The sequence below is a fragment of the Struthio camelus genome, chromosome 1 (genome assembly GCF_040807025.1).
Source record: "Struthio camelus isolate bStrCam1 chromosome 1, bStrCam1.hap1, whole genome shotgun sequence".
Classification (NCBI taxonomy): domain Eukaryota; kingdom Metazoa; phylum Chordata; class Aves; order Struthioniformes; family Struthionidae; genus Struthio; species Struthio camelus.
In genome coordinates, this window is record NC_090942.1 from 59,561,889 (window position 1) to 59,588,919 (window position 27,031).

The 27,031-nt window shown below is 42.9% G+C and overlaps 1 protein-coding gene across 10 annotated transcripts in view; it reads left to right on the forward strand.

Moving 5' to 3' along the window:
* The window catches only part of RBFOX2 (RNA binding fox-1 homolog 2), a 179,393-nt gene that overhangs the window by 62,725 nt on the left and 89,637 nt on the right, over positions 1 to 27,031 (forward strand). The window contains exon 1 of one of the 10 annotated variants that reach the window (XM_068943361.1): positions 16,873 to 16,959. The exons of 8 other annotated variants lie outside the window; for them this stretch is intronic. In XM_068943361.1, the coding sequence (XP_068799462.1) occupies positions 16,888 to 16,959 (72 nt within the window). In that variant the 5' untranslated portion in view covers positions 16,873 to 16,887. Of the gene's footprint in view, positions 1 to 16,872; positions 16,960 to 23,138; positions 23,181 to 27,031 lie in introns of those variants that run through there. One more of the 10 variants, XM_009684339.2, reaches the window with a different exon arrangement.

Genomic DNA, 27,031 nt, shown 5'->3' on the forward strand with positions numbered 1-27,031 from the left:
CATACGCCTCTGCTTTATGGGATTTTGGTGTTACTGAGAGACAGCCCAGGTAGTGGAAGAGTGCTGCTGAAGAGGGTCTGTAGTCACTGAATGCTAAGAGAAGAGCAGGGAATGGACAGTTTTGTAATTTGAGGAGGTGGAGGGGATAAGGGGGGAGGATAGACCTGTTTTGACAAATGTTGGATGCAAGGTCCTTTTTCCAGATGTGGCACGGTTACTAGAGTTTCTGGTGAAATATGGAAAATAATGTCAGGAAAAACATGTGTAAAATGTTACAGATCCAGCAAGCAAAGCAAAAGCCTATGTATTTTCAGCCTTTGAGCAAAGACTGGAATTTCCTTTGGAATAGTCAGCTCTTAAGCTGCCCGGTCATATATATGTAATACTGTCTGCTTCTGGTCACCCTTGATCAGTAGTTTGTCCTTGGGTTTCTCACCTAAGTATTCAAGGTTAAGAGTAATCAATTCAGAAGTTTTCGTTTGTTTTTTAAAACTGTTCGTAATGCCGGGGGAGAGGGGGCTCCAACTGCTGCTGTTTTTAGGCTCTTCTTCCACATAACTCCCAGAAACAAACACCGGTTTATTTTAACAACAAAGCAAGCCTTGGAACACGGGCAAAAGGGTTTTACTTCCCTCCTTTGCACATACGCACACTATCTTTGTTACAGGGTAACTTGATTCGGTGCTGGGGTATGCACACTTAAGCTTGTTTCTGCGCAGCAGGCCCTGGTGGCAGGCACGTTCGCCTTTTCTGCTCCCCCCCCCCACCACCACCACCACTGCAACCTCATGTGCAGGACCCTGAATTTGGATGCCAGTTTTTATCGAGAAAGGCCAGGCAAGCCCTGTGGCTCAGTGAAGATTTCTGCTTAATCTAGTGGGTGGAGTAAGCTGAGAAGTAATTCAGCCATGCTGCTGGCTGATTTTAGATAAGCAGTAAACAATGGAGATGTTCCTTGCGGAGCTGAAAGGCAGAGGATGTTGGGCCGGTGCGGCAGCAGAGAGAACTGCCCCGCTGTCTCTCCTCCAGCTGCTGGCGATGGGTGTGTGAGACCTGTCCTATGAAGTGAAGGTGTCAGCCAGCGTAAAGGCCGTCTTTAGCACAAGAGATGAAGTGCTGTACCAGGTTCTGGAGCGGTTTTAGTTTGGGGCATTTTCCAATGAATAAAGAACAGTGTTCCTCCTTGTGCTGTTGCTCCCACCTGCACCGGGAACTTTGCTGTACAGCTGTACGCTGTTGCTGTACTTGCATTGTAGTTGAGCTCCCAGAGGAGTGGGGGAAATAAGTATGAAACATTTGAAGAGCTGAAGGGGTTTTAAGGGCATCATCCTGGCATCATGCCATGATAATTAAGGAAAAGTTAGTAACTTTGTGCTGTCGGGGTATGATCTTTCCCTTTTCAGTACAGGTCACCCTGTTACTTTCGGGGAATCGTCCCCTTCTCTCTCTCCTTTCAGGAACCTTTTCCTCCGTGTCCCTTGTGTATTTCTGCTTTAAGCTGTTCTTATCCTGGCGTGCCATGTAACCTTTAGTGGTGTAAGAACCAGGAGCCATGAGCGGCAGATCTGATTTGCTGTGCCTTAACTGTACTGTTTCTTTTTTTTTTTTTTTTTTTTTGCTTCTATGCTTACAATTTGCACTCCATCCTCTTCTTGTTCCCTGATCTGTACTTTCTCTTCCCCCCCCCCCCCCCCGTTCTGTGCCTCTTGTCCTTGGAACGTCAGAACTTCAGCAGATGCATGGAGATTTGCACTGAGTCATTCCTTAATTCAATGCATGAAACTACATTACTGCAGTGTTATATTTGAGGTTTTAAATATGCAAGCTCTGAAATCCAGAATTAAGTTTCCCACAGCAACTGTAATGTTGTCCCCCTTAGGTCTGCGTGTTTCAGAATGGTCTTCCTTAAAGAGATTATGTGATATTTGAATGCTGTCACATTTGTCAAATAATAAAGTAAAAAGGAGAACACATCTTTGTTTGCAGCTCTTGTATGGAGTGGACACTGGACCCGAAAGTGCAGACTACCTTGAACATTACAGGCCCCTAATTATAATGCTCTGTCTCTGAAATGTGCTGGCATTGTATCCTACATTAAGATTGAAATTCCTACTTGCTGAAGTACTGTATTGCCTTGAGTGAAACTTGTTGCAGGATACTCTAAATGAGGGTCTTGCAGACTGCAGTGGATTCTGGGCTGTAGAGACCTAGAGAGTGGGAAACTTAAAATATCTATTGGGGTGACCTAATGCTGAGTGTTGTGAGGGAAGTGAAGGCAGCAGACTAGCTCTTCCATTAAATATCAAGAGAGACTATTTATCTTAACGCCTTTATTGTGTAGGATGCAGTTGTATAAAGCCTCTCTGAGGCAGCCTCTCTGATATGGTAGCCTCTTTTTAATGTTGCAAACTGTTTTAAGTGTATACATTTAATCATTAATGTAGAAACTCGATATGGATATTTTTCCTTATGTACAGAAGGGGCATATAGGAGCTCTGCTTTTGCAGACAGGATACTTTGTTGGGTAGGGAGCCTTCTAAATCTACCCTTGTCTCTTCTCTCCTCCCGCCCTGCTTTGCCTACAGCTTTCTGGTTCCTGACTTCCTCTAGAGGGCTCCTAGCAATCTGTTCTCCAGATGGGACATGGGGTAGTTGGGGATCTGAAGGAGAGAGAGGGTCTTTGCTGCCCTGACAGCACAGGGGCAGCTGTTCTGGCTGCAGCCAGAAACAGTGGGAAGGGCCTGGTGTGGGAAAAGTGTTCAGCCCTTTTCTGGATAAGAAAGCCCTGTTTTTTTCATTTGTGAGGAGATGAATCTTCGTGTGCTGTGAGTCATAAGATACAATCTAGAGTCATTTCATTCCAAGTATTTTCTAAAGAGCATGATGTGTTCTGAGAGTTGCGGGTATGAATGTTGCCTTGCTGGAGGTCTGTTGTTACAAGAAAGGTTAAAAGGAAGGGGCAGCAGCCCTAGCAAGCAATTTATCAGCCATCCTTCGCCCATGCTCAAAGACAGCTGAAACCATCAAAGGCAGGAGGGACCAAGGTAGGAAAGGTCCATGCTGTTGCTAGGCTCCTGATAGGAAAGCGCAGGATTTGTAGCTGTGATCTTGGATTATAGTGTGTATAGATAATTCCCTCATTTCTTGCAGCCATGTACAGAATACCTGCTGAGTGTTTGTGAGAGGGTTGGCTGCCTCTTGCAGCTAGAAATGATTTCTTTCTCTAGAGCCCTGTGAAAATGAAGATCTCACCTAGACCTACTAATTATCTACTATACAGGCAAGAATAGTACTAGTAGTCTTGCCAAGCTTACTTTAAAATATATATATATTTTTTCTCCCTGATCTATCTTTTACTTGTTTTTTTGTCACTTACGAGCCTCTCTTTGCATTCACTGGAATAATTTTTCCCTCTAGGCACCAAGCTGATCAGCTTTACCACCAAGGGACTGGAAACCCACTTCTGCTGCCAAACTTGGGTCTTAGCAACGTGCTCTTCCTCATGCCGTATCTTTCTATCATTTGTTTTTTCATGAGATGCAGCTACTGCTAGTGAAAAGTATGGTCATTACAGCGTGGCTTTCAAAGCATGCATTTGATATCAGCAGAGCAAGAGGCTATCCAGGGAAATAGCTTCCCTGCTCTGTTCTAGTGCCAAGCCTGGGGCAGTTATTACTAGGGGAGTCTGGCTGTGCCTGCAGGTCTTTGGCTGGAACCTGTTTGGTAGGAATGGCAAATGAACTTGTCAGCCATAAGCTGGAGCTTGCAAAAGGATGGTGAATGTGCAGTCGCTATATGCGGATGGCACATGCACTGTGTGGTCAACGCTAAGAGAGGTTAAGATGTGATAGCCGCTGGGAGGCTGCAGTTGTGAAAATGCAGGAGGGTTTTCCTGAATACGTGTGTGCTGTGCTGTTTAGAGGCTTGCTGCCTGGTCAGATTTGGGTGCATTTCTGTGAAGATGGCAAAAGGCGCATGCGGTTAATGTAAGTACCAGTTTTGGATTCTTGTTCTAGAGCAGGAAAGCCCAGGAAAATCATAAAATGGAGTGCGTGCAAAGATCCCTGAGCAAGTAGCCTGTAAGCTGATTCTCTAGCCTGCAAGTCCCCATGGGGCCATATTGTGGCATGCATATCTAGCAGCTTGGATCCAGAAGTAATATAGCTGTGTTTGTCCAGCACTGCAACTGAGATAATGAGTTCTGTTGCTCGATAAGGTTTATTAGCTTTGATGCAGCACCTTGTGAACATGGTCATACTGCTTCCACAGCCAAGGTGTGCATAGCCAGTTTGGGGGTGTCTGCATTGCACTCCGCTGGGGGTTAGTATTACAAAGCAACTTGCGTCTATTTGCGTTTAGGGTTTTAAACAGACTTTGAAGGTTTGGGAAACGGAGCAAGAAGAGTTTATGAAAGAGATATTATATAATGTGACTGTCTATGTTAATAGAGAACTAGAGCTGATGATCCAGGAGATCTTTTCCAGTGCTGTATTCCTGCAAGCCTGCAATCCTGAAAGATGGTAAGGTCACTACTGAGGCAGGAGAACCCAGCGCAGTTCAGAGGGAGCCGTTTTAAATTAAGCCGCTGGCTTCAGAGATGGAAGATTAGGGATTGGAGTGATCTATCCTGTAGGCTACACTTGATGAATATCAAACTAGGTAAAATCAGTGTCCATCACATTGCTATCGCATCCAGGAGTTTACTTCCTTGATATGAGTCTAAACAAAGGAATTACAGGGATGTAGGGTGGCCGATTCAGAGTGCATTTCTCGGGCTGTTCTTTTGCCCATCTGCTCTATTTCTCCTTTGTCTAAACAGCAGTGAGTTCAGGAGATTTTATTTGCTGTAAGACTGTTCAAGTCTTGGGAGACTGACAGGAATGAAATTCTGTTTGAGTTTATTTTCCACAAAACAACCTGTTTGTCTTGGAGGGAAGAGAATAAACTTATTCTCAGCCTTCTGAATTTCCAGCTGAAAACTTGAGGAAGAATGCAGATAATAGTGATTTGAGGTGGAACATCTGTGTTTCCTGCACTTCCCTTGATCCTTATTTGCAAATCGTAATTCCAGCAATTTACCACTGGCCTAACCCCCAAGGTTACAGTGATAATATCGGAAAGGTCTTTGAGAGCATCTAAATTTGGATGACTTTTTTGCCAAAGCTCTAAGTAGCTTCTAGAATATCAAGTACATGCATATGTATGCTTCACCAAAGGAACGACTGGATGATTTGAATGATTAGCTAGCTGGAAGGGATCCCACACTCCTTCAGCAGGACTTGTTGGTGTAGCAGGAGTTGGAGCCAGGTTGTGGGGTTAGACAAAATGTTCTCTTTAGAGAGCTGTCAGTTTGGAGAAGGATCTCTAGTCTGCATCCGCAGATCCACAGTGCTGAGGTTCTGGACGGTGCTCTGTACTGCTCTGCACCTAGTACACATCCTGCAGCTCTTCATTGGAGAGGCAGGTTGCGCTGATGGGCCAGTGCACATAGCTCAGTGCTGGAAGGGATAATAGAATTGCGGAAAAGTATGAAACCAATTTGAAAATGTGCTTTTTGCCCTCTGATGCTATATTCTTTTGCTGAAAGTGCTAAAGATTCCTCAAAGCTGTGAAGAAGCTTAAACAAGTAATTAAGTTTCTCTTGTCTGTCCCTTAAATTTAGGTTTCATTGTTCTCAGAGTCCTACGTCTCATGACTAATATACTCCCTGCACAAAGCTGTTGATGACGTTTTACCAGATGGTTCTTGGGTCTGTAGCTGAATTCAGGGCAAAGGCAGTTAGCTTGTTTCATTGGAGGTAGGAGAAAAACTATCCCCCACAGAACACTGTGAATGAATCCTGGGCATTAAGGCGGTGATAATGTAAAAATATTTTGACCAGATGACAATTTTTACGTATTCTTAGGGTTTATTATTCATTATGTTTTAAGGAGGTGGCATAGGATGATACTGGAATGCTCCTCTGTACTTCTTCATAATTTTTAAATCATCTAGTGTTGAAACAAAGTTTAAATACAAAAAAAATGGTGAAATTCAAATATGTATATGTGGCTAGAAAATAGGAAACAGGCATAGCGTGGTCAATCCATAGCTATTTTTTAACTTTTTTGTTTCTGTCATAATGGCCTCCTTTTTAGTGCTGTCCTCAGTCAGTAGGGGATGTCTGCTTGCATCCATCATCCATCTCTTGGATGGAGAAGCCTTCTGAGTAAAGCCTAAGCCTCTCTCAGGAAAGAGGCAAAGCCTGTATGACAGTGTAAACGGGGTCCATAGCTCCATCAGGACTGTCTCAGTAACACTGCGGAGCAGCTTCGATCACAGGCCTGTTGGTTCCAGCAGTAGCTATTTTGTCCCCTGCCCCCCAAGCAGTTTATTACGGTGAGATTTTGGCTGATGCTTAAGTAAGGAGGAGCAGTGAATGAAGATAACTTTTCTTGTCCAACCATCTGAAACGGAAAAGCATATTCATCATAGATGAGGCTACTTATTGTGGCATCTTTTAAGAATAGGGTATTATCTGAATTGTACAATTTTGGTGTTAGGGAGATTTTTCTTCTGCTGGAATATAGTGCTCACTGAAAAGCAGGCAGACTTTGCTGGCGTATGTATAGCATATATATAAATTACTGTTTTTAAACACCTTTAGGACTCCCCAGAAGTGCTGTAGAAATACAAGATACTTTGATGCTTTTTCCTAGCGTGTGGAGTGTTGCTCTCCAGTGCAGCTGGTTAGTTGTTGGAATGAGTGTTTATCACACCTGTTCTCATCTTCAGCAGAGCAGGACGGTAGGATGGTGATGGATGGCAACTAATTTAAACACACACACACACACTTTTTTTTTTCTCTCTACAAGAGTATAAACTTTAAAAAAAAGTGTGTATATATGTATGTGTGTGTGTGTGTATATATATATATATATATATATATATATATATATATATATATATATATATAAGTAAAAAATTAAGTGCCCTGTCCTGTTTCTCTTCTTCCCTCCTTTTGTCCCCTACCCCACTACCAACTCAAATTACTAGCAAGCCTTGGAAACTTGAGGGCAGTGGAATAGAGGTGCAGCTGGTCTGCATGTGTTGCACCAGCTGTAATGCAAATGATACATTCTGAAAGAGGCTTTTCTCACTTTTGTAATTCTTGGATATTGTTGTGCAATGGGGACATGCGACAATTTGTCTTCAATGTGTTTGCTGATATGTTCCACAGAGTATACTGCTTCCTTTGTTCCTCTTCATCAAGAGACAACATCAAAATCCAATTGCCAGTCTGCAGCATGTCTGAATGCAGCTGGGACTCTCCTCCTGACTTTCCCATCCATCAGTCATGGGGTGATCACATCAAACTTGATATAAGTAAATTTATAGCTGGCCAGACCACTGACTTGGGTAAACCTTCAGCTTGCTTCACCGTTTGGACAATTTATTATCTACCAAAATCTTTTGTCCGTTTGCTCTCAAAGTGGCAGTACCTGTGCTCTTTGTCCTAACCTTACAGGGCTGGAGCGCGGAAGTGCTTGGCTGATCTTCACACTGATTGTTTGTTGGTACCAATCTACCTTTCTGCTGCTTATCTGAAGTGGTGAAAGTGCAGGTGCTGGGGGTTCAGATGCCTAAAAACAAAAGCTGATGTTGATTTAATCCCATTACATTGCGTTGATCTCTCAACCACTGGACTCTTAGTAGGATTCCAGCTTTAATCCTGTAAGGATCAATCTGGCCCGTTGCTTTTCTGTCCTGAGCCTAAATCCCCCTTTAATCTTGTTAATTACACCGGGCCTTTTTTTGTTTCTTCCCCCCGCCCGGGCAAGCATAACTGCATTATATCTTCATGTTGACTTCTCTGACCTGGTGTTTTTTTACCCTTTGCTCATCCAGTTGAGGAGCAAGTTGCTCCTAAAGGCTGATTTCACTGTTGCAGCAGTGCTAAATCAGCATTTCATGGTCTCACGTTTGCTGCTTCAGCGTCCTGTACAGTGAGCTAGTCCATTATATTGTGCCGAATTCCTCCGGGTTCTGTTTGGAATTTTCTTTTTCAGCTGTTAGTGGCTATTGTGCTGTCTGATGGGGGGGGGGCGCTCCTGGAACGTTAGAGCCATGTTAAAATAGCAATTAGAAGGAAACATTTTTTTTTTTTTTTTCCTGAACAGAATACCACCAACTCTGGCACTGGGGGCTTTGGTGGAGAAGACGTTTTCAGGGAATATGGAACAGTACTAGGATGATGAGGCAAAAGCTCTGAAAGGGGGAAAGGGATTCCTGGGACTAGGATTGAGCAGTCCCATGGTTGGTGCACAGATATATTCTGAGGGTCGAGGAGGACTTCAGCTCCTTAAATCAGCCTTTTTATCTTTGTGTGGCTTAAGGAGAGAAATAACGTGCATTCAGACTTGAGGCTCTTTATCTTCACGTTGCACTGTCTGCGGGCCGCAAAACCCAGTGCTGCCTTTTCTGTGTAATGCACGAGGCCAATTTCTCTCTGTGACAATCTGCTCTTGGCACTTGCAATAATAGAAACGATCTGTGCTTAATGTATTCATCTCTGGCATTTCCTATACTGTGAAGAAGAAAACCAACCCAAAATTGCACCTGTATTTATTGTAACGCGATCAAGAGCTGACAGATCATTTCTGGAACCTATCTGTACTGGGTTCCTGACCATTCGGCCAAATTTTGTTCCTTTGTCTTTTGTACTGTTTCAGCCCTCCTTCCCTCTTCCCTGTCAGTGCTTGTCTGTGTCATGCAGCAGAATCTCCTGCTATTCCAGCCTTGCAGCCAGCTCCCGGCTTCCTACCATCTTGCCAAAGCGTTGCAGCTCTGACTTCCCTCCTCACCAGGATGCAGCCTGTAATGACAGGTCTGCAATATAAGTAGCGAAGCTAATTCCATTTTAAAACAGATAAAGAGAAAATGGCTTGGAATCGTGGCAGATGAGTTCTCTGGATGCATTTATTCTAATTAAACCTTCGCTGGTACTTAGTTTTTGGAAAACACTTAGAGCTCTGACAGGAGGTGGCAATTGTTTTTAGGCAAATGCGGGCATTTTCCCAGCAGCTCTAGGGTTAAGGAAATTGCAGAGCGGTGACATGGTGACTATATTCCATATTTTTGTGTGTTGCCAGTAGCGAAAAGGGGGAAAACTTTGATTTCTAATCCGCTTTGGAGGAGGCTCCGTATCAGGGCTGCACAGAAACATCCAGTCAAGCAGCTCCTTTATCATAAAGGGGATTTTAATTAAAACTGTTCTCGCATCATGAGCGGAATGAGCGTCAGTGCCAGCCAGCCCTGTACTGGGCATTTATCTCCTTCAAACCACATTACCAGTAATTGCCACATTAAATCAAAGTCGAGGGAGATTACGGATCTGAATTGGGCAGGCGGCCGGTGCCAGTGCAAGGAGCTCCGTGCTGTCGAGTTGCTGATATGGGAACCCCCCTCCGCCCCCCAACTGAGGGTGAGGAGTCGCAAGAAGCCCTTCTCACTATAGGGCGGGAATTTTTGTCGTTATCTAGGAAGAGTGGCAGGCTGTATGCTTTGAGCATTTTAAGCTTCTGGTGTTTTTCTGTTAACTTCCTTTTAAAACAAACAAAAACAAACAATAACGAAACAAACCCTATGGCATTGCTGTCCCACCCGTCTCCTGTTGGGATCCACCACAGACATTCCCTTTTGTTCATCCTCAAAAGCTTATTCCAGCCCTTAAACACCAGAATAAATCCGGCTCTTCTCTTGGTATGTTCCTTTCTCTCTCCTTGCTTCTGTCGCAGCTCCGCTATGGAGCGTCTGACTTGGTCTCTTTCTGCCTCGGCCCGGGAGGGTTTCTCGCTGTCTTTGTCTCTCCCCTCACTGAGGAGTTGTGTCTTTCTCGACCTGTGCTTTCTTTTTCAACTCCGGCTCATTAACTTGCTTAATTATTTTTCCATATTTCTAAGCGTTCCGCTCTCTCTAATTCTAGAGCAGATGTTTCCCTTCTTTCCGTCCCTGTGCCTTGACCCTGTTGCACAGCTCCAGAACCCCCCTGATGATCGTAGAGTTGCGCTTGCTTCCGCTCTCCGGGCCTCTGGCGGGGTGAGGCTAAGGAACGGCCTTGTCCATGTGAGATTTTTAGGCATATGGAGGTAATTGGATCTCTGTGGGCAGTCAGAGAAATATCAAAATGTGACAGCTGGATTTTTTAGGGACTATTATTTAGATCTGCCCCGTAATTGTAAAGAAGGTAAGTTAGGAACAGAATGTGGAGAAAATTCTCTTTTTTACGTAGCTGTGATTTTCTTCATTTTCGTGTTGAGGGGGGTTGCACACTTTCCTGTTCCACTACAAATATTCTTCATTTTGCCTAGCGATGCCTTTGGCAATCTGCCATTCTGAAATTTGTTTCCTATAGGGTTTGTGTGTCTGCCGCACTTCTCATCTGTGGAAAAGGTCTCACTGTCAGGATTGTGCTGAGGACCTGGTAATGTGTATGAAAGCAAACGCTGCAGCTTGCTCTGCCTGCTAAGGCAATTTAGTGGCAGCCAGTCGAGCCGCGTTAGATTTTCACGATGCACGTACGTTCCTCAGAAGCTGTCGAATTGTGGGCAGTTGCAGCAGGTGTGCCTGCTATTGGCCCTTGAAAGCTTGAGCTTGCAGTTGGCTTCATTACAAAGTGAGCTTGAGAAGTGGCTTAAGTATTGCCCTAGTTTGACTCTGGCCTACACACAAATCTCTAGCTTGAGATAAGTGGATCTTTAAATTCAAGTTAAGAGACCCATAAGGCACTAGGGGCTGAAGTTCAAGTGCTGCCGATACCCAAGGCAAGGTATGTGTTTTTCCTGCAGTTGGTGGAGCCGCAGAAGGCCGTAGGCAGATGTTGTCCAGGGATTTCAGTTGCTTTGTCTTGTTTTAGAACTTGCTGGGAATTAAATCTAGCCTGTCGGAAAGGTTTTGGACAGTGGTGATGTCAGACTTTCTTCTGTCCTCTTTGGCCAAACCGTTTTAACTGTTAGTATATGCCACCAGAAGACGACTTCTGTGCCCACATCATGGGATTTTGTGTAAATGAAGAATTCTCAGTGAATTTTGAGAATGAAGATTTCCAAAATTTTGGTTTCTGATTGTTCCTCTTTTCTCAGAGATGGATAAGTTTCAAAAAAAAAAAAAAAAAAAAGCATTTAGGTCTTGCTGCCTTTTACTATTTTTGTCTTAGTCTGAGGCAGAAAGTGATGTGAAGACTACTTCTTGCCTAAGTGCTGGCCTAACTTCAACATACCTCTTTTGTTCTACGACATGGCCTTTTACTTCTCAAATAAAAACACCAGAACAGGGACGTAATTTCCACAGCAGTAACTAGCACCTCTGCCCCAACCAGAGTTATCCCTGGGGTCACTCCCTACATTAAAGCATGACTTGCTGCTGTCACCATTCATTTAGCAAGTCTGACTTTCCTCTTTCAGGGTAAACTGTGTCGTTCTTGCCAAACCTCGGCTCTGCATGCTATTTCTGGATTCTTTCTGTGCACTCAGCAAATGCACTGAACTCTTAACTGCAGCACTTCTGATATTTTGCTCTTGAATCTCTTTTGAACTAGCTGCTAGTTTGAAGAGTTTTTTTTTTTTTTTTTAATGGGAATGGGGAATAAAACAAGATTCACCTCAAGCTTAGCAGTCAAGCAGTATTTTAAATTCAGGCCTACAGAAATTAACAGACATGTAATTCTTCTGTCATGAAATTGTCTTTGCAGGTTTATGCTGAAGGTGTCACATCGTATATATTGCCACACTAGAACTGTTTCTAAATGATTTTCCTGAGATTTATTCTGTGACCTGCTGTTTCAGCAGTTAAAGGTCTTGCCTGCATAATGTTCTCTAATTTCTCAGTTCCTACCAGTAATGTAGTCTTGGACACAGCTCTCTAATACAGTGCTGCCTGTTTATTTCACTTTTACTTGTATTCAATTAAGAGTTTAGTTTAAATAATATTTTTGACAGTTTTATTTCTTGCTTGTGTGGTTATAGTGTGTGGGCAGCTGCTCTGCTATTCTAGTTGAACCAATTTGGGAAGTGAATGCCTTGACTCATGTATCAAAAGGACAGAATACTAGCTGAGAAAACCTTTCCCCCAAATTCTAGTCTTGTTCATGTATTTAGGGGAGCTCTACCAGTCCAAGGTAGGGATGAATTTGAAGCAGCATTAGTATGATTTATCTGGTAGACACCCTTTCTTTTGAAACAAGTACCTCTTTCTATTTTCGTTTGTCACATGGAAGCAATTTGATAAGCCAAGGGGGTGGGGAGAGAGGAAAATCCGTACCAAATAAAATCTGTGTTATGGCGTTAGCTCTCAGATGCACGAGTAAGACACCACCACTTATTGAAATGCTCTGCAATAGTTGATCATGTGCTCCCTTCACCTCAGGCAAAGGCAAGGTAAAACTTGTTGGCTTAAACCCTCAGTGAAAGTGGTTTATCTAATGTGCCTAGCATTTGCAATGGACCAAGAATGTGCATGTAGTCACTGACTGCTGTTCAGCTGACATGTCGTAACTCACTGGTGGAGCCGAGATAACAGTGCAACTATACTTACATTACTAGGGAAATCTCCAGTGTAGTCCAGCCCTAATTTATGATTTATTCAATTAAAAATACTTAGTAAAAGAATCTCTGATATTACCATCTGGTGACTTTTATAATATTTATTCTTAGGAAGGTGATTCTTTAATTAAGGAATTAACCTTTATTTTTCGTAGGCTTAGCATGGATCTGGAGAAATGCTCAGACTTAAGCTGATGTATTTCACAGAAGGGTAAAGTCTTTCTCTTATGGATCTCCCTATTAACCGTGTAGATGAAAGTTGTCCCCTTAAGGATACTCTAATTGAACTGCTGCTTCTTAAGTGGGGGAAAAAAAAAACCCAAAAAAACAAGTGGGAGTATAAAAGACAAAATGGGCAAAGCTTTCTTCTTTCTGAGGGTCTGGAGCTACCTGATTGATCTAGCAGGCCTCTGGAGTAAAGGAAAGCTTTCTCTGCTCTATTCCGATGTCTTTGTTTTGTTTATTCTTCCCTTCTTCCCTGCCCCAAAGAATATGGAAAGGCAGTGTGGCTGTCATGTAATGTCTAAACTATCAAGAGAAAGCTCGTTCTGTTCTTTGATGTTGGAATGCTGTATCTGGAACCCTTTTTGTTTTTCATGTAACAGGCAGGAAGGATTTTGATGGACATCAAGAATTGCCAAGATCAGTACGCACAGAAGTGGTCCCTAAAGAAAGCTGTGCTATGATCACCCTCTTTGCCAAATGGCTTAGCCCAAAAGTGTGCTTATTTTCTTCCTGAACCAATGCCAAGCGCTCAGAAAACTCCTTGAAAGGAGGCCCAGGCCAACACGTGGATGTTCTTTTCTGGAAAATCTGTGTAGGTTTTTTTTTTCCCTCCCCCTGGATGTTGGAACTCTTGTAATAAATGAGAAGATGGAGCTTATCTGGTTTTAGAAGCTCCTTTTTGGCTTTTCGCGTGTTATGCTCAGAGGTACTGGTGTTTTCTCACGATAGCATAATTAAAAACTGTTTTGCAAAGTGTGTAAAGAGTTGGGTTGGGGTAGAAATGAATAGTCAAGTTGTGCTACGTATGCTGCTGGCATACCCAGCCTGTTGTCTGCTTTGTTTTGAAACTTCATCACTAACACAGAGTTAGAGTTCTGTTAAAGCTACTTTCCTGGGAGGTAGCTCATTAACTAACGTGATGGATAAAACCATAAATTCTGGAAGCACATCCTTCAGACAGGCCTTCACAAACTTCAGACGAGTGTTCATCATTGCCTTACGTTCTTTGTAACAATTTCAGAGGTAGACTTTAGGTAACGTGAGTTTTGTCCGAATTGACTCTGGGTCCTAGTCCGGCAGCTGAAGTTGTGTGGGCAGGATTTGTTCTTGTTTGGGATTCCACCAACTTCAAGGAGACTCTGCCTACACGGATTGAACTCCAGGATCAAAAGACTTTGCTCTCCTGCAGTTTCTCCCAGAGTCCTTGTCTCTGTTGACAGCCTTGGCTGCATAGATTGGGTATTTAGAGAGCTTGGTTTCTGTCTGAGGAAGGTGCAGGCTTTCTCAGAAGTCCTATTTTAGTCTGTAGGTTCCTGGAGTTTGCTAATGCTCCTGTTCTACAGGATGGCTGCAAGAAAGCTCTACAAAACGAAAATGCTGGTTTCCAGTAACCAAAGCTCTTGCAGTATGCTGCTTCAGCAGGCACACGTGGTATCCTCCCTCTGTCTCCATTTGCCATGTCCTTCCCTAAAGTAGCGTTTGTTTAAGCTTTGAAAAGAAGCAATGCTTAAGAGATAATTATTTTAAATTCTGACTTGTTCTTTAATGCTATGTTTTTGTAATTGAGTTTTAAAACGGTGCTAGTTTTCCAGTCTAGACAAACCATTAATATTTAATAGCTAAGTGCAGATGATGCAGTGAAAAACGGAGGACAGTAACAGGATGCAGGTATCTTATGACCATAGTTTAGAGTGTGTGTTGCCTAGCTGTTAAACCACATTAGATCAGCTTCAGGACTGCAAAGCTTCGTTTGGGAGTGTTTAGAGTAGTAGAGGCAGAGACAGACGAACTCCATCACTTGTAAGTAAAAGCCTGTCTTTCCTGTCCCCCATGCCATGACCTGAATCTGTCGAGTAGTTGTTTCTTTGCATTCTAAGACACCGAAATCTCCCGAGTTGTCTGACCCCTGTGTACCCAAGCTGTGGCTTGTGGAAAGCCACTCAGCTGGTTATATAAGCAGAATTTGTGCTTTGCTTTTCTTTTGCTTCTTTTTTTCTCTCCTCCTCGTATCATGCTAGAAATGAGGATGTCTCTGAGTAATTCTGAAGATGATTTACAGAGGTAGGCGACAGTAACGTTTAATGCATCTCGGAAGCTTCTTCACTCTCATTAACCCAAAAAGCTGCCTCATCGCTTCTTTGCTGTTAGAAGAGTGTTCCCAAGGGTGTCAGCCCTGACTTGTCTGTGAGGCTGCCACAGCTGTGCTGGGAAGACTTGAGGTCGGTATTTGTCACGGGCTGAGAGCATCTCTTTACTTTGGAGATGACAGTAGTAAGCTGTTTCCAGCTGAGGGGAGGCCCGCTGAGCCTGTTCAGTGCTGCACCGATTTAGGGACGTTTGGTGGCTTGTATTGACTATGCTACTTCTGATGTAGATGTGTGTAGATGATTAGAAATTAGACATTGCTCGTTTCTCAGTCAGTGCTGGTAACATTTTCTGGATTCCAGTTTCTTCCTTTAAACATTTTTCCTCTCTTTGTTCTTTTAAACATCTGTTGTTTGAGGTTATGGGGAAAGCGGAATCTTGATTAGATTAAAAACTAGGAGTAGATATTAAGAGTTGATATCATTAGGGGAGTTGAGAGTTGAACGTAATACTTTCATAGGCACATTGCCTTGCAAATGGAGAATGTGTGGCAGAAGAAGATTGAATAGGGAAATCTCCAGCGCGTTGAGAAGAAAGGAAATGAGCAGGAAGTATTTCAGAGCTGCCATTTTATGAAATAGTGCCTTCAGTATTTTTCTCATTTAAATTTTCTCAAAATCCTGAGTCGTATCCATGAAAGTTGGAATACGTAATGACTGAGGTTCTATTGTCTGCCTGATATGTTTTTTTTTTTCTTGGCAGAAGCAGTGAATGAGAAGGAGCCATCTTCTCTGCTACATGTAACTGGATCTTTGTCTCTTTCTTCAGCTTTGGCCTTCCTAGCCCTTTTACCAGAGGGATTTTTATTTCCCTGGGTTCATAGTGTATTTTTGGTAATTTCATTTGTGGTAATGTATTTTAGGAACGTTAACCCTAATGAATGTGAGGAGTCGTTAGCACTCACTAATCAGACCAGGTTGAGGCAAGTAGTCCTCCTTATGGCTTTACTGACGCATTCAAATTCTTGCCTGCAATGTTCTTGTACGCTAATTCAACACGCTCCTATTTGCTTCTGCTGCTACTTTTCATCCCCCTAAACCGCTCGTTCCTCCAGCTGATGGTTCCATTTCTGCTTAATGCATCTCATTCCTGATCTTGAGTATTTGCATGCTTAACATGTTTCACTTGGTTTGCAAAGAACGTGGTGGTTTGGTGCCGAGTTTTAATCTGTCCTGAAACAGGCCTTTTTCCTCCTGAGATCAGGACACCTATGCAAAACTTTCAGATCTCTGACACATGAGGAAAAACAGCTTATGCACTCACCTATTTATCATTGTCTTTGCTTCTAGTTACCATTTTGCAACACTGAGCTTTCCTTTGGATACATGCTATGCCTATGTTTTGTGTCCACTCCATTTGAATATGTAATGAGTTCAGGTTCAAAACAGCAGGTAGACTATATGTAATTTTTCTAGTTTTTGGCTATGTTACAATTTGAAAGTCTTCATTCACGTTTTTAAAAACAAAATTGGAAGAAAAAAAATCCATGCTGCTTTTTGCAGAAGTTGTACCTACTCACACTGAGTAAAAAAAAAAAAAAAAAAGAAAATACGTTTACAGCCCAGAAAGATTTAACCATGTGTAAGAGGGATGACTTTCCAGCATAAATATTCAGAAGTCGTCTCTTGGAGTGAGCAAAGGCCAACTTCATGTTCAGGATACAGGGCTTGCTTTGGTGCAAAATGAGAAACTGCAGCTCTACAGATGTAATCTTGGTACCGAGTGCTGTTTGCCTAACACTGGTAGGAACTGGCTGAGCTGCTTGATCTATTTAGCTACTATGGAAATCAGTACATACCAGCCAGAAAATGCATCCTTGCTTGCTGGCATGTTTCCTACATTTACATCAGTCTTTAAAAAGCAGAGACATATTGTAAGCTGCTCATCAGATCCCTGATGACCCAGTTTAGCAGATGTAGTGATTGGCTAATTGTTAAAGATGCCATTTTTGGTGGGTGAGAGGAAGAGCATCAGCCAGGCTTCTAGCGATGAAGAGTTAGAATCAGCGGAGGTAAGAGCTCTTTAGTGGGAGTAACTGGATAAGGCTTGGATTCATTTGTCTGGAGAACTATACTAAAGATTTTATAAATTCAGTTTATAAAATGAAACTGTTGGTGTAATTTCCTTAGTAAAGATCAATGTGGTGTAACAACTGTGCAGCATGGAAATATCTCAGACTCCGTGCTGTATTGCTGTGACCCCCACAGTATCACAATTTTTAGCAAATTTTTTTTAAATCTACATGGAAAATGTCTGCAGCTACCATGGTTGTACTTCAAGTGTGGAGAGAATATAGCTAGCTTATGTTCTTATTACTGTACTTGTAATTGTGACTTAGCACGCTTTCTATAATCAATCTGAAGACAGCAGGCAAAGCAAAGCCCAGGGCTGTGGTCTTGCATTTTCCAAAAATGCTTCCCAGTCTGCAGACATCAAAGAGCAGTGCATGTGAAGTGAAATACTGTTTTTTGAGAATGCTGGGGAAAAACGTGTGTAATATCCACGCCTTGCTTAGTACACAGAAAGAGGAAAATTTAGATAAATGCCGTTACAGCAGCATGTAGAACACTATCTCTAGGCAAAGTGATGGATAGGTAGGAGATGCAAAATAATACAATTCAGTGTTGTATTTAAAAAAAAAAAAAGGCACTAGCTAGATGGGTGATACTCTGAGGAGAAGGAGCTGGGAGCTGTGTGAGCAGTAAGTAAATGAACACTTTGGTTTTTGCTCAGGCTCCTGCCATTAAAAATAACAAGCAGAGGAACCAGAGTTACTGATGCAGAGTCTGAAACTGAATATTATAGGAAGAATATCAATCTGCAAGAACAGTAATCATGACTTTAACACAGGTATTCAAGGTTATGTGTGGTTCAGGTAAGGTAGATGTAAAGGTGGTAGGGAAGTACTGCTGTGTGGTATACTGTAAAGAAGCAGAAAAGGGTAATACTGATAGAACAGGATGTGTTTCGGGTCAAAATCGCTCTGGGGAAGAATTGGTAAAAGAGGTCCTAGAGGGAGTATTGGGAGTCTGCTGTGGGCCCCCAGAGGACTGGATTTGGAAACAAACTTGAGTCTGCGAAATACTGTTCCAAGTGCCTTTAGAGAGGTGAGTATTATTATGAGAGACTTTTAATTTCTCAGATACAGCTTGGAGAGCGAATGCTGCTAATAATAACGGGGTCAAAAGAATTCTTTGCTGTAGCGTCACCTGTTGTTGGTGCAGTGAGCGTATTGTAGGTCATACGAACGTTACAGGAGAACAAGTTGTTTAGAAATCTCCATATCCCCAACTTGACCAAGTATCATGACTATTTAGTTTATATTAGGAGGAAAGATCTACTAAAGCAGATTTGCAAGTAAATTTTGTTTTTATTATTGCTTAGAAAGATACAAACGTTGATACATGGAGGAAAAGAGTTAATGTAGTAAGTCAACTGGATTGAAAACTCAGACTTCACTGCAGAGGGTTTTTTGTTTGTTTTTTGGTGTGTCAAAGGTACCTTGGATACAGATTCTTGATGGTACAAGTCAAGGGGAAAAAGCTTGTAAGAAGAAACAAGAATCTTCAACCTAACTGGAGGCAAGGCTGTCTCATAAAGGCTATTAGGTACAAAAAGAGAATTTACAAGGGATAGAAAAGGACCAGTCAGCAGAAACTGCTGTGTTTTCAAGGTCAGGGAATGTGAGAGTTAAAGTGAGAGTTGCCAAAAAATCAGACTGAGTCAAACCTTGCAAATGTTACTAAGAGAACAGGTGACAGTTTGTCGAAATATATGAAGAAAGTAAAATGGAAGAAGTGGGGCCACTTTGTTTTGGGGATAGGGTAGTTAATAAGGCTGTTGTAGTGGTGATAGCAAAATTGAACAAATGATTTATTTTTGTTGAAGACAATGAGCTGATCGTGGGAGGAAAGACAGGATGGGTAATGGGCATGAGACTGCTGTAGAAACTACCTTGTTAGACGTGGAATAATATTCCAAGAACACAGCGCATGCAGGCAGGGTTGGGGGAGTGAGGCTGACTGGAGATGGTAATATCTGGTCCTGAAAACCGAAAGAACTGGCCCATGAAGTTGCAGATCCGATACCAGTTTTTAAGAGACCTATTGAATCAGGAGCGATATCATGTTTAGAGAACAGTAAGCGTCATATCCTTATTGATGATGGGGGACGATCTGGACAAATGCAGACCCATTGGTCCAACATGAATTGTATGCAAAATCTGAAGACAAAATGGTAATTAAAGGCTTGGACACAATTGAAAAATGGGATAAAAGGCAACAGAACGGGCTTGTGCCAGATTAGGCTGCTATCTGTTTTTAGGATAACCAGTTGTGGTTTTTTTCTTGATGATAAGCTTTTTTCCTAACTGGATGACATGTTTTTTTATTGTAGTGCAGGTCCTACAGCATCTGAGATGTTGCTATATAGGAAATTACTAATTGAGATTAGAGAAGATGTAGTTTTCTGGAATTGTGAAAGGGATTAGGAGCTGATCATGTGTTTTAGGGTAATGATGTTTTTTATTTTTATTTTTTAGATGACCACAGGCAAGATCAGGTGCAAAGATGAGCTTCTAGGGAGGTTGGGAATAGAAAACCTGCCATGTGAGAAAAGACTGGAACAGCTGCTTGTTTAGAGGGATAGAGAGGGGGATGAATCAGGGAGGCTAATTGTAAGAGAAAGAGAAAATATGTTTAAGCCAGAGGACGGTACTGGCACAGGAACAAAGAACAAACAAAAATTGGTCAGGAATAGTGTTAAGCTGGACAGAAACACAAATTCTAACTGCTGGGGAGTGGTGTTCTACCCAAGCTGAAAGCCTGCTGAGTGTAGACTTAAAACTTATTACTGAGATGTAGCTTGATAAAATTTATAAAAAGATTAGATGATGCTGTGTGATAGTGATTTGAAGTTGTGCTTCAGAGGGTCTTTTCTAATCTTAATATTGCTATGTTTTTAAGTTATTTTTTTGTGTAAGCATATGCAGGAACAGGGCTACGGTTTTATAACAGTGACCTAACTTGTGTTACTGGAAACATATGTGCATAGCAGGTTGTATGGTAATGTAGTTGGGCCTTTATCTCTTAATAAAATTGTGGAGCGTAATGTTCTTATATTTGGCTAATATTTGTTGAAAGTCAATGCGCAGTAATAAACTAGCCATTATGGACAGCCCTATACAGTAAATTTTCACTACAAAAATTTCTGTAGTTTATGACTGGCCGATAAGGTATGTTTAGTCTTGCTATATCTTGGCACACGCGAGTTTAAAAATAGTTGTTGTAATTTAATTTTCTGTGGCAGTCAGGAGGCATGACGCTTTGCTACTAAAGTATCACCTAAGTAGCTTAATGCTGGTAAGGCAAAGTACTTAAATCTACATCACAAATTTTAAGGCATTGCAGTTCTATCTGGATCTATTTGCTATTGCTAAAAGAACGCAGGAGGTTAGGTGATATTCTTCACTCCCCCTCCTTGATTTGTTTTGTCCGTTTGACAGTTATTTATAGATAGTAAGATAAGTGCACGAGGATTGGAAAATGTTTTATTCCCCTGAGGCCTTGTTGAAAATTTGACTGTGAAATGAACGTAGGGTTTTTAACCTAATTATGAATTTGGTTTTAAAACCTGGGGCAGTAGTATAGAGAAACAAAAAGGGGTTGTGGAAAAGACTTCAGGTTTTCATAAATTATTGCCTTTTTATAAACAGATGTTCTTGGAGATACTAAATTGCCTGAGTGCGTAATAATGAGCTATGTAGAAGAATGGAGGACAGACATCTATTGCGCACGTAGTTGCACAAAGAAAAGAAAAATGGTTTGGCCGTTCTGAGGAAACCAGATGCAATCTAAGCCCTAAAGTGGGGCTTGCAGGCATAGAGAAGAGAAGAAGCCAAACAATCTTCTGGACAAGTGGAAGAGGCATACTGTGAGCTCCAGGAAGCTGGTCTGAATCTGGAGTGAAATCAACTAGTCAAAGGCAGAATGAGATGAAAGTTTGCCCTGGGAGTCTCACCCTTCTTCCACTGCGGAGAGGTTTAGAAGCATAGCTACTTTCCCTTTTATGGACAACTAATTTCTTTGTCATCCGTGCAAATCTTCACACAGAAACAATGGCTATAGAAACATTTTCTTAGAAGTAGGAAAATGTCATCCTTTATGCTCCCCAAATTGGCTATGTTCCTTTTGTAAGGAAGAAGTGGCCCTGTGTCCCTAGGAAGGATGATGAGAGAGGGTGGCAGCTGCCGTAACTCCTCACCCAGCTCGTAGCTGTCCTTTTCTGAGGAATCTCAAGAAGAAAGGGCAGTCAGAAGCAGAGGACAAGCCAAGAACTGTCCTCCCGGGTTGGGTAGGTCAGAGGGCTGTCGATTAGGCACCCTTTACCTAAATTATGATGCGCTATGCATGTAATTTGTGCTTGATAAATTAATCACATATTTAACCTCTTAAAAAGGAAACCAATTTTTTTAAACTTAACTCTGTCTGGGAGAGAGAAATTTGTTTGTATGTCAAATATGAAGCTCGTGGTTTCAATTTTTTTCTGATGTTTAAGGGAAAACGAAGGTAGGGAGGGGAAGAGAGAATCAGAAAAGAGAAAAAGAAAAAACAGCATTCTTAACTGGAGGGTTCGTTACCTGTGAATGTTTGTCATGCAGAAATTGCTTCAGTAACCACAGAAAGGTCGCTATGCCAGAGCTAGACTGAGGTAGCTATTTAATGGTGCACAGCAGCGCTACATAAAAGTTAAAGATCAGAAATGTTAAAAAAAAAAATTATATGCATTTAAAACAGTGTGTGTGGGGGGGAGTTTGGATAGGCATTCTTGGTTTTGATCACTGTCGTGTTCTCATTTCTGGAACTGCGAAGGGAGGGGTTGTACCACTGCTGTCCTTTTGAGGATGGTGTTCTACGTGCTAAAAGGGTGATTTAAAATTATTTGTAATTTTAGGATGTTAACTGCTTGAGAGACTGGGTTTGGACCAGTGTCAGCCTGATGTGCTTTGCAGTAGCAATGGATGAAATTTTTTGCAATTTGCTTTGGGAGGTCTCTCCCCTCTCGCGCACCACCTCAGGCCGTGTTATGTCTTCTAAGAATCACCAGTGGGCTCTCAGGTTACAGATAACACATTTGGCATGTGGGTCCCGGCCGGGACGTCTGAACCTGCTGTTTTTTGTCAGAGTAACTCAGCATCTGTCCCCGTCGGTTACGGACCCAGAATTCCTCCCCAGGAATGCGCGGGTGCGTTTGCAAAGGTGCAAGGGGGGCTTCCTAAAACGGGAAGAACAACTGGCTTTTCCGAGCCTAGCCCCCTTTCCCCCAGCGTTCGCTGTCCCCCGTGACAGCGTTAATCCTCCCAAGTTTGACTGGGACAGCTGAGAGCAGGCAACCTGCTCTCTCAAGGCCTCTCGGTGGCTTCGTGTTGCCTTGCTGCCGGGGCCCCCTTCCCTGGCCCTGCTCCCCCCGCCAGCGTCGGTTCCGGCAGCTGTCTCTGCCCGAGTTAAATGCGGAGGGAGGGAGAGGTGTTAAATGATACGGGCACATATTCTGTCATGAAAGAGATCCCTTCAGCGCGAGATATCAGTGTGGCTTCTCTCCTCTCCCTCCCCTCTGCAGCACCAAAGGGTTTTACTATGCTAATCCTAGCACCTGTCCCTGCCTAGGACAGTAAGAAGGATATGGGGGTGGGGGAGGAACAGTCCCATATGTTTTTCGCTGTCCTGGATTGGGAGTGTTCCCTCTGACGCACCTAGAGCCCAGAACATATGCTCTTTTCAGATCCTAAATGCTGTTTGCTTCCTACCCTCTCTGTGTGCTGCTGCGAAGATCCTGTGTCCCCCTCTTCCTGGCAGTCGTCCTGTTTGCTGCTCGGGAGTTGCAGGACGCTTCTCCGTTGAGGCTTCCAGTGCCGTTTTCAGTACGGGATTTCTAATTTTAGGAGCCTCTGCTGTGTACGGTTGAGCTTTGCCTTGCTGGATCCCAGAAGAGAGGGGCTGATCTGAGCTGAGCCAGGCAGCTCCTTTTTATTTTCAGCTGAGCTAGTGTCAACCTGAGTGGCCCCAGAGGCCTGAGCCAAGCACTGCGCAGGGCTGCCAGAGTCCTTCCCACAAGGCTGAAAGACAGAGATTCAGATTTGAAGCTTCCAGTTCTGTGTCTAGTTGGCCTTTATCTGGAGGATCTTTGGCTATGTATGGTGTGTATTGTATGGATTATCAATACCCAGTTGTCCAGGTAAGCAGAAGGACACTTGCAGCTTTAGAGTCTTGTTATTTGCCCTGTATGTTCTTGAAACAAACTTGAGCTTACGTTGCTGTTTTTGTAGAAGGACACTGCTTCCGTGCTCGGCTCTTTGGCTTGGTGCGTGCCAGGCCTCGGCTTTCCAGAGGCTCTGCAGAGGGCTTGGATGCTCCGTGCATGCGAGTGGTACTGTTTGACGCCTTAACTCTGAGGATTGTGTTGTTTGAGACTTGTGTGTTTTGTTTTGCATTTTTGACTTTTTTATTTTCCTCCAGGGATTTTGATTTGACAGAATTGCTGTGCTATGCAAAGTAGTCTGTTGTTGAGTGTCTTACTGCATTGTCCAGGGGCATGTGACTTGTAAGTGTGACTGCAGTCCATTTCTTGGGGACGGCAAGCCATCAGGAACGGCTCCTCACGTATTTCCCTCCTCCCTCCTCTGAAGCAAGCAACCAAACCTCTGACAAAATCTTGTTCATCACCCTTTCACTTTTGAAGATCCAGTAAGAATCTGTAGGGTGATGAGAGTTGGTGGGCTTGAGTAGTGCTTTGCTCACAGTAGGGCATACGTTACAGCCCTGCAGGGGGAGGGGGCTATATTTGGAGTACACATGAGTTTTCCTGGCCTGTTGTGTGGAGTCTTGGAGAAGTCAGAGGCTTCGGGTCAGGCTCAAATACTTTCAGAGCCAAGTGAAAGATGATGTTCTCTGCACAGTCCTTGGCTATTCAGTGTCAGCATTCCTTGTTCTCATGAGCACCAAATTCATCCGGAAAATGTGAAACATAGACAAACAGTTGAAGATTATCTACACCGAGATACTTCAGATAGCCACTAAAGAGTATTTTGTTAGGTTGCTTTGTACTGGGTTTTTTATTACGTACATGAATAGAATCCACCACCAGAAGTGTGTCTTTTGGTTGTTAAGATTTGTTCCTGATAAATTGGTTCTTTGCACTTGAACCTTTTTTTTTTTTTTTCTTCCCTTTTTGCTCTGGCCTTGATCCAGCTGGCGGGTTTGTTCCATCTAAACTTGAGCCAGCAGAGAAATGCAGGTAATGCTTTCTTTCTACTGAGGCAGCAAAGGGGAATTATAGACATAGCAAAAGGAAAGGGAAAACAAACCCTGGAACTTGCTTAAAGCAGAGTATTTGTGGCTTTCTCTTCTCTTTCTAGGTTTACCAGTCTTATGACACTATTACACTTTAAAAAGCTTTGGTTAGTTTAAGTATAGACCACTAAGTCAAACAAAAGGTTAGTTCTTCTGTGTACTCTCACTAGTGTGATTTTTGGCAGCCTTGCCTCTATGCTGCTGCTTAAACATCCTTCTCCATCTTATTTTCCATTAGGATTTGAATGATATGAACTAACACAAGAAATCATGTTCATCAGGGAGAACATAGAAGAGAATGTAAATGTGGGGCAGAAGTACTCAGGTGTGATGCCCATCTTGGTAAGGATAACAGTCTGTGCTGGCCCTGCAGAGGGACTAAATTTGCCCATAGTTATTTCAGAAAGCTACTTTTAACAGCACAGTAGTGAAGTTTCAATGCCTATGTGCCTGTGATGCACACACAATCATGAGAACTCATAAGTACTGGCATCTAGATCTGTTCTGAATATGCTGCTTTTTGAATTTTGAATAAATGCAGTAAGTCGGAAGAGATGATCTCATGGCTCTGAGCTGTAAGATACTCGGGCTTCCAATGTTCAGCTTTACTTGTGCTCCTTTGTTGTTTTCAGCAGTATGCACTGCAATTTGAGTCTTTGGTTTTCCTTAAATAGAAGGTGGCAAATGATGGTAAATTGTGTAGTGGCTCCATGATTTGCACTTACAAGAAGTTAAGTAGAGACCCACCAAACTTACTTCACTTGGCCAGGAAATGATATCTGAAGCCCAGTCCTCCATGGGAAGGGTGAATTGCATATATAAGCCAGTTAATTTCATCAGTTTTGTTCATTGTGTATATGGTGTTTCTTTGGCCTCAGTAGAGCCCAAGACAGGACAGACCTCGAGTGTCATCAAGTCCAATCTTGGTTTTGGTGGTGTTCTTGAAGATTTTGAAACTCTATATTAGATGTTCCTTTTGGATGATTTTGTGGTGGTCAGAGCTCCTAAAGACCCGTATTTCTTGTTGCCCCAGCACTTCAGTTGGAAAATGAGGGATTTTCTTTTGCTAAACGGGAGCAAAGGTGAATATATTCCAAGCCTGAAGGAGGAGAGTTTTTCTGCAGAAAATGAGAGATGCAGATGAAAGAGAGACCAGCAGCAGATCACGTTTAAGGGAATTCCCACTCTTCTGGCACATGAGTAAGGGAGTTGCACCAACATGGTATTGGGAGGCAGTGCAAATGAGGGTTCACCGTACATTTTGGAATTAGGTACTAGCACATTTGCCTTTTTCCTTAGAGGTTTCTTTTTGTTAGCAAACATACCTAGTGGTTCCTAAGATGAAGGCCAAAACGGACTAGAAAATAATGCTGTCCTGGGGAACGGAGGTGGGAGTACCATAGTACTCCCATACTCTGTGCTACTGCAGTAACATGTCCTTCCCTATCCTAGAGGCTATAGCCCTAGACCTGGGTCAAGAAGTCATACTGCCATGGCACAGTAGACCCTGGGCAAATACAACCATTTAATTAAAAGGAGTGTATTGAGAGATATGCAGCGGTCTGATGAGATGAGAAGTATGTGGATGAAACCCGGTGCTTTGTTGCCTCAAAAGTATGAGGAGGTCACCATGTTTTTTGCTGCTTGGAAGTGGAATTTACACTTGACCCAGGGTTGTGCTCCAGCATCTCGGAGCTTTTATAGGGGAAGAAAAATCTAATGCTTTCCCCGGTTTTGCAATATTGTTGGTAAACCTGTAGTATCATAAGCGAGTTAGTACAGAGCATAAAATAACTCAGGAAAATGTGGACTGTGACTCAGACTCGTGGGCTTGGTCGTTCTACAGCTGTGGAGTCTGGCCTCTTCCCAGAGGACCACAGAGCTCACTGTTTTGTTGGAGTGGGGCGTCTGGCACTTGCTTCTTTGCATCACTGCTCTGTTGGGACATAATGGCTTGCCCATGTCTTGGTGGCAGGCTCTTTACACTGGAGGAGCTAATTGGGTCGTGATGCATGCTCCCGCTGTCCTACTGAATTAGTAGAGAAGGGAAGAGGGAGGGAGCCAGAGGTCAGTTTGCAGTTATGATGTTGGGAAACTGGAGAGCAGCATGGGTCAGCACAAACTGCTTAGAGAGCAATGCAGTAGCAGAAGCCTGTGAAGGGGAAAAAAAACCCCCGTTCACCGCTAAGTATTTTTCTGAGTATAAGTTATAATTGGGCATATTAATGTGAAGAGGAGTGCATGGGGATGAAAGGTGTTATAGCACTGTAATTGGGCTTTTCTGCTGCAAAAGCCCATGGGGTCTCTTGAGTACCAGGTGTCAAGAAGAGAGACATGTGAGGAGTTACTTGCCTTAGCTGATTTTATCTTAGTGTCATTGGTACTGGGGCATCAGCGGTGTCCTCTTGCCACTTGTCTAACTGAGGAATTGGGAGACTTCTGCTCAGCTCTTGGTCCTGCCCAAGGGCTTGTGTGTGTATGATTTTTGGGAAGATCAAACGCTGACTCAGATCCCATCTGCAAAATGGGGTAGCAGTATTGGTCTGTTTTTGCAGGGTCACTGGGAGAATAAATACTGCCAACTGTGAGGTGCTCAGGTGTTAAGGTAATAAGGGCCAGGTATTTACCGAAGATAAACAGAGGAAAAAAAGAAAGCTGGGAAGGAGTCCAGCGATCTCCAGTTTTTATAATGAAAGAAATGCAGATCCTGGCATTGATATTGCTTCCGGTTCATCA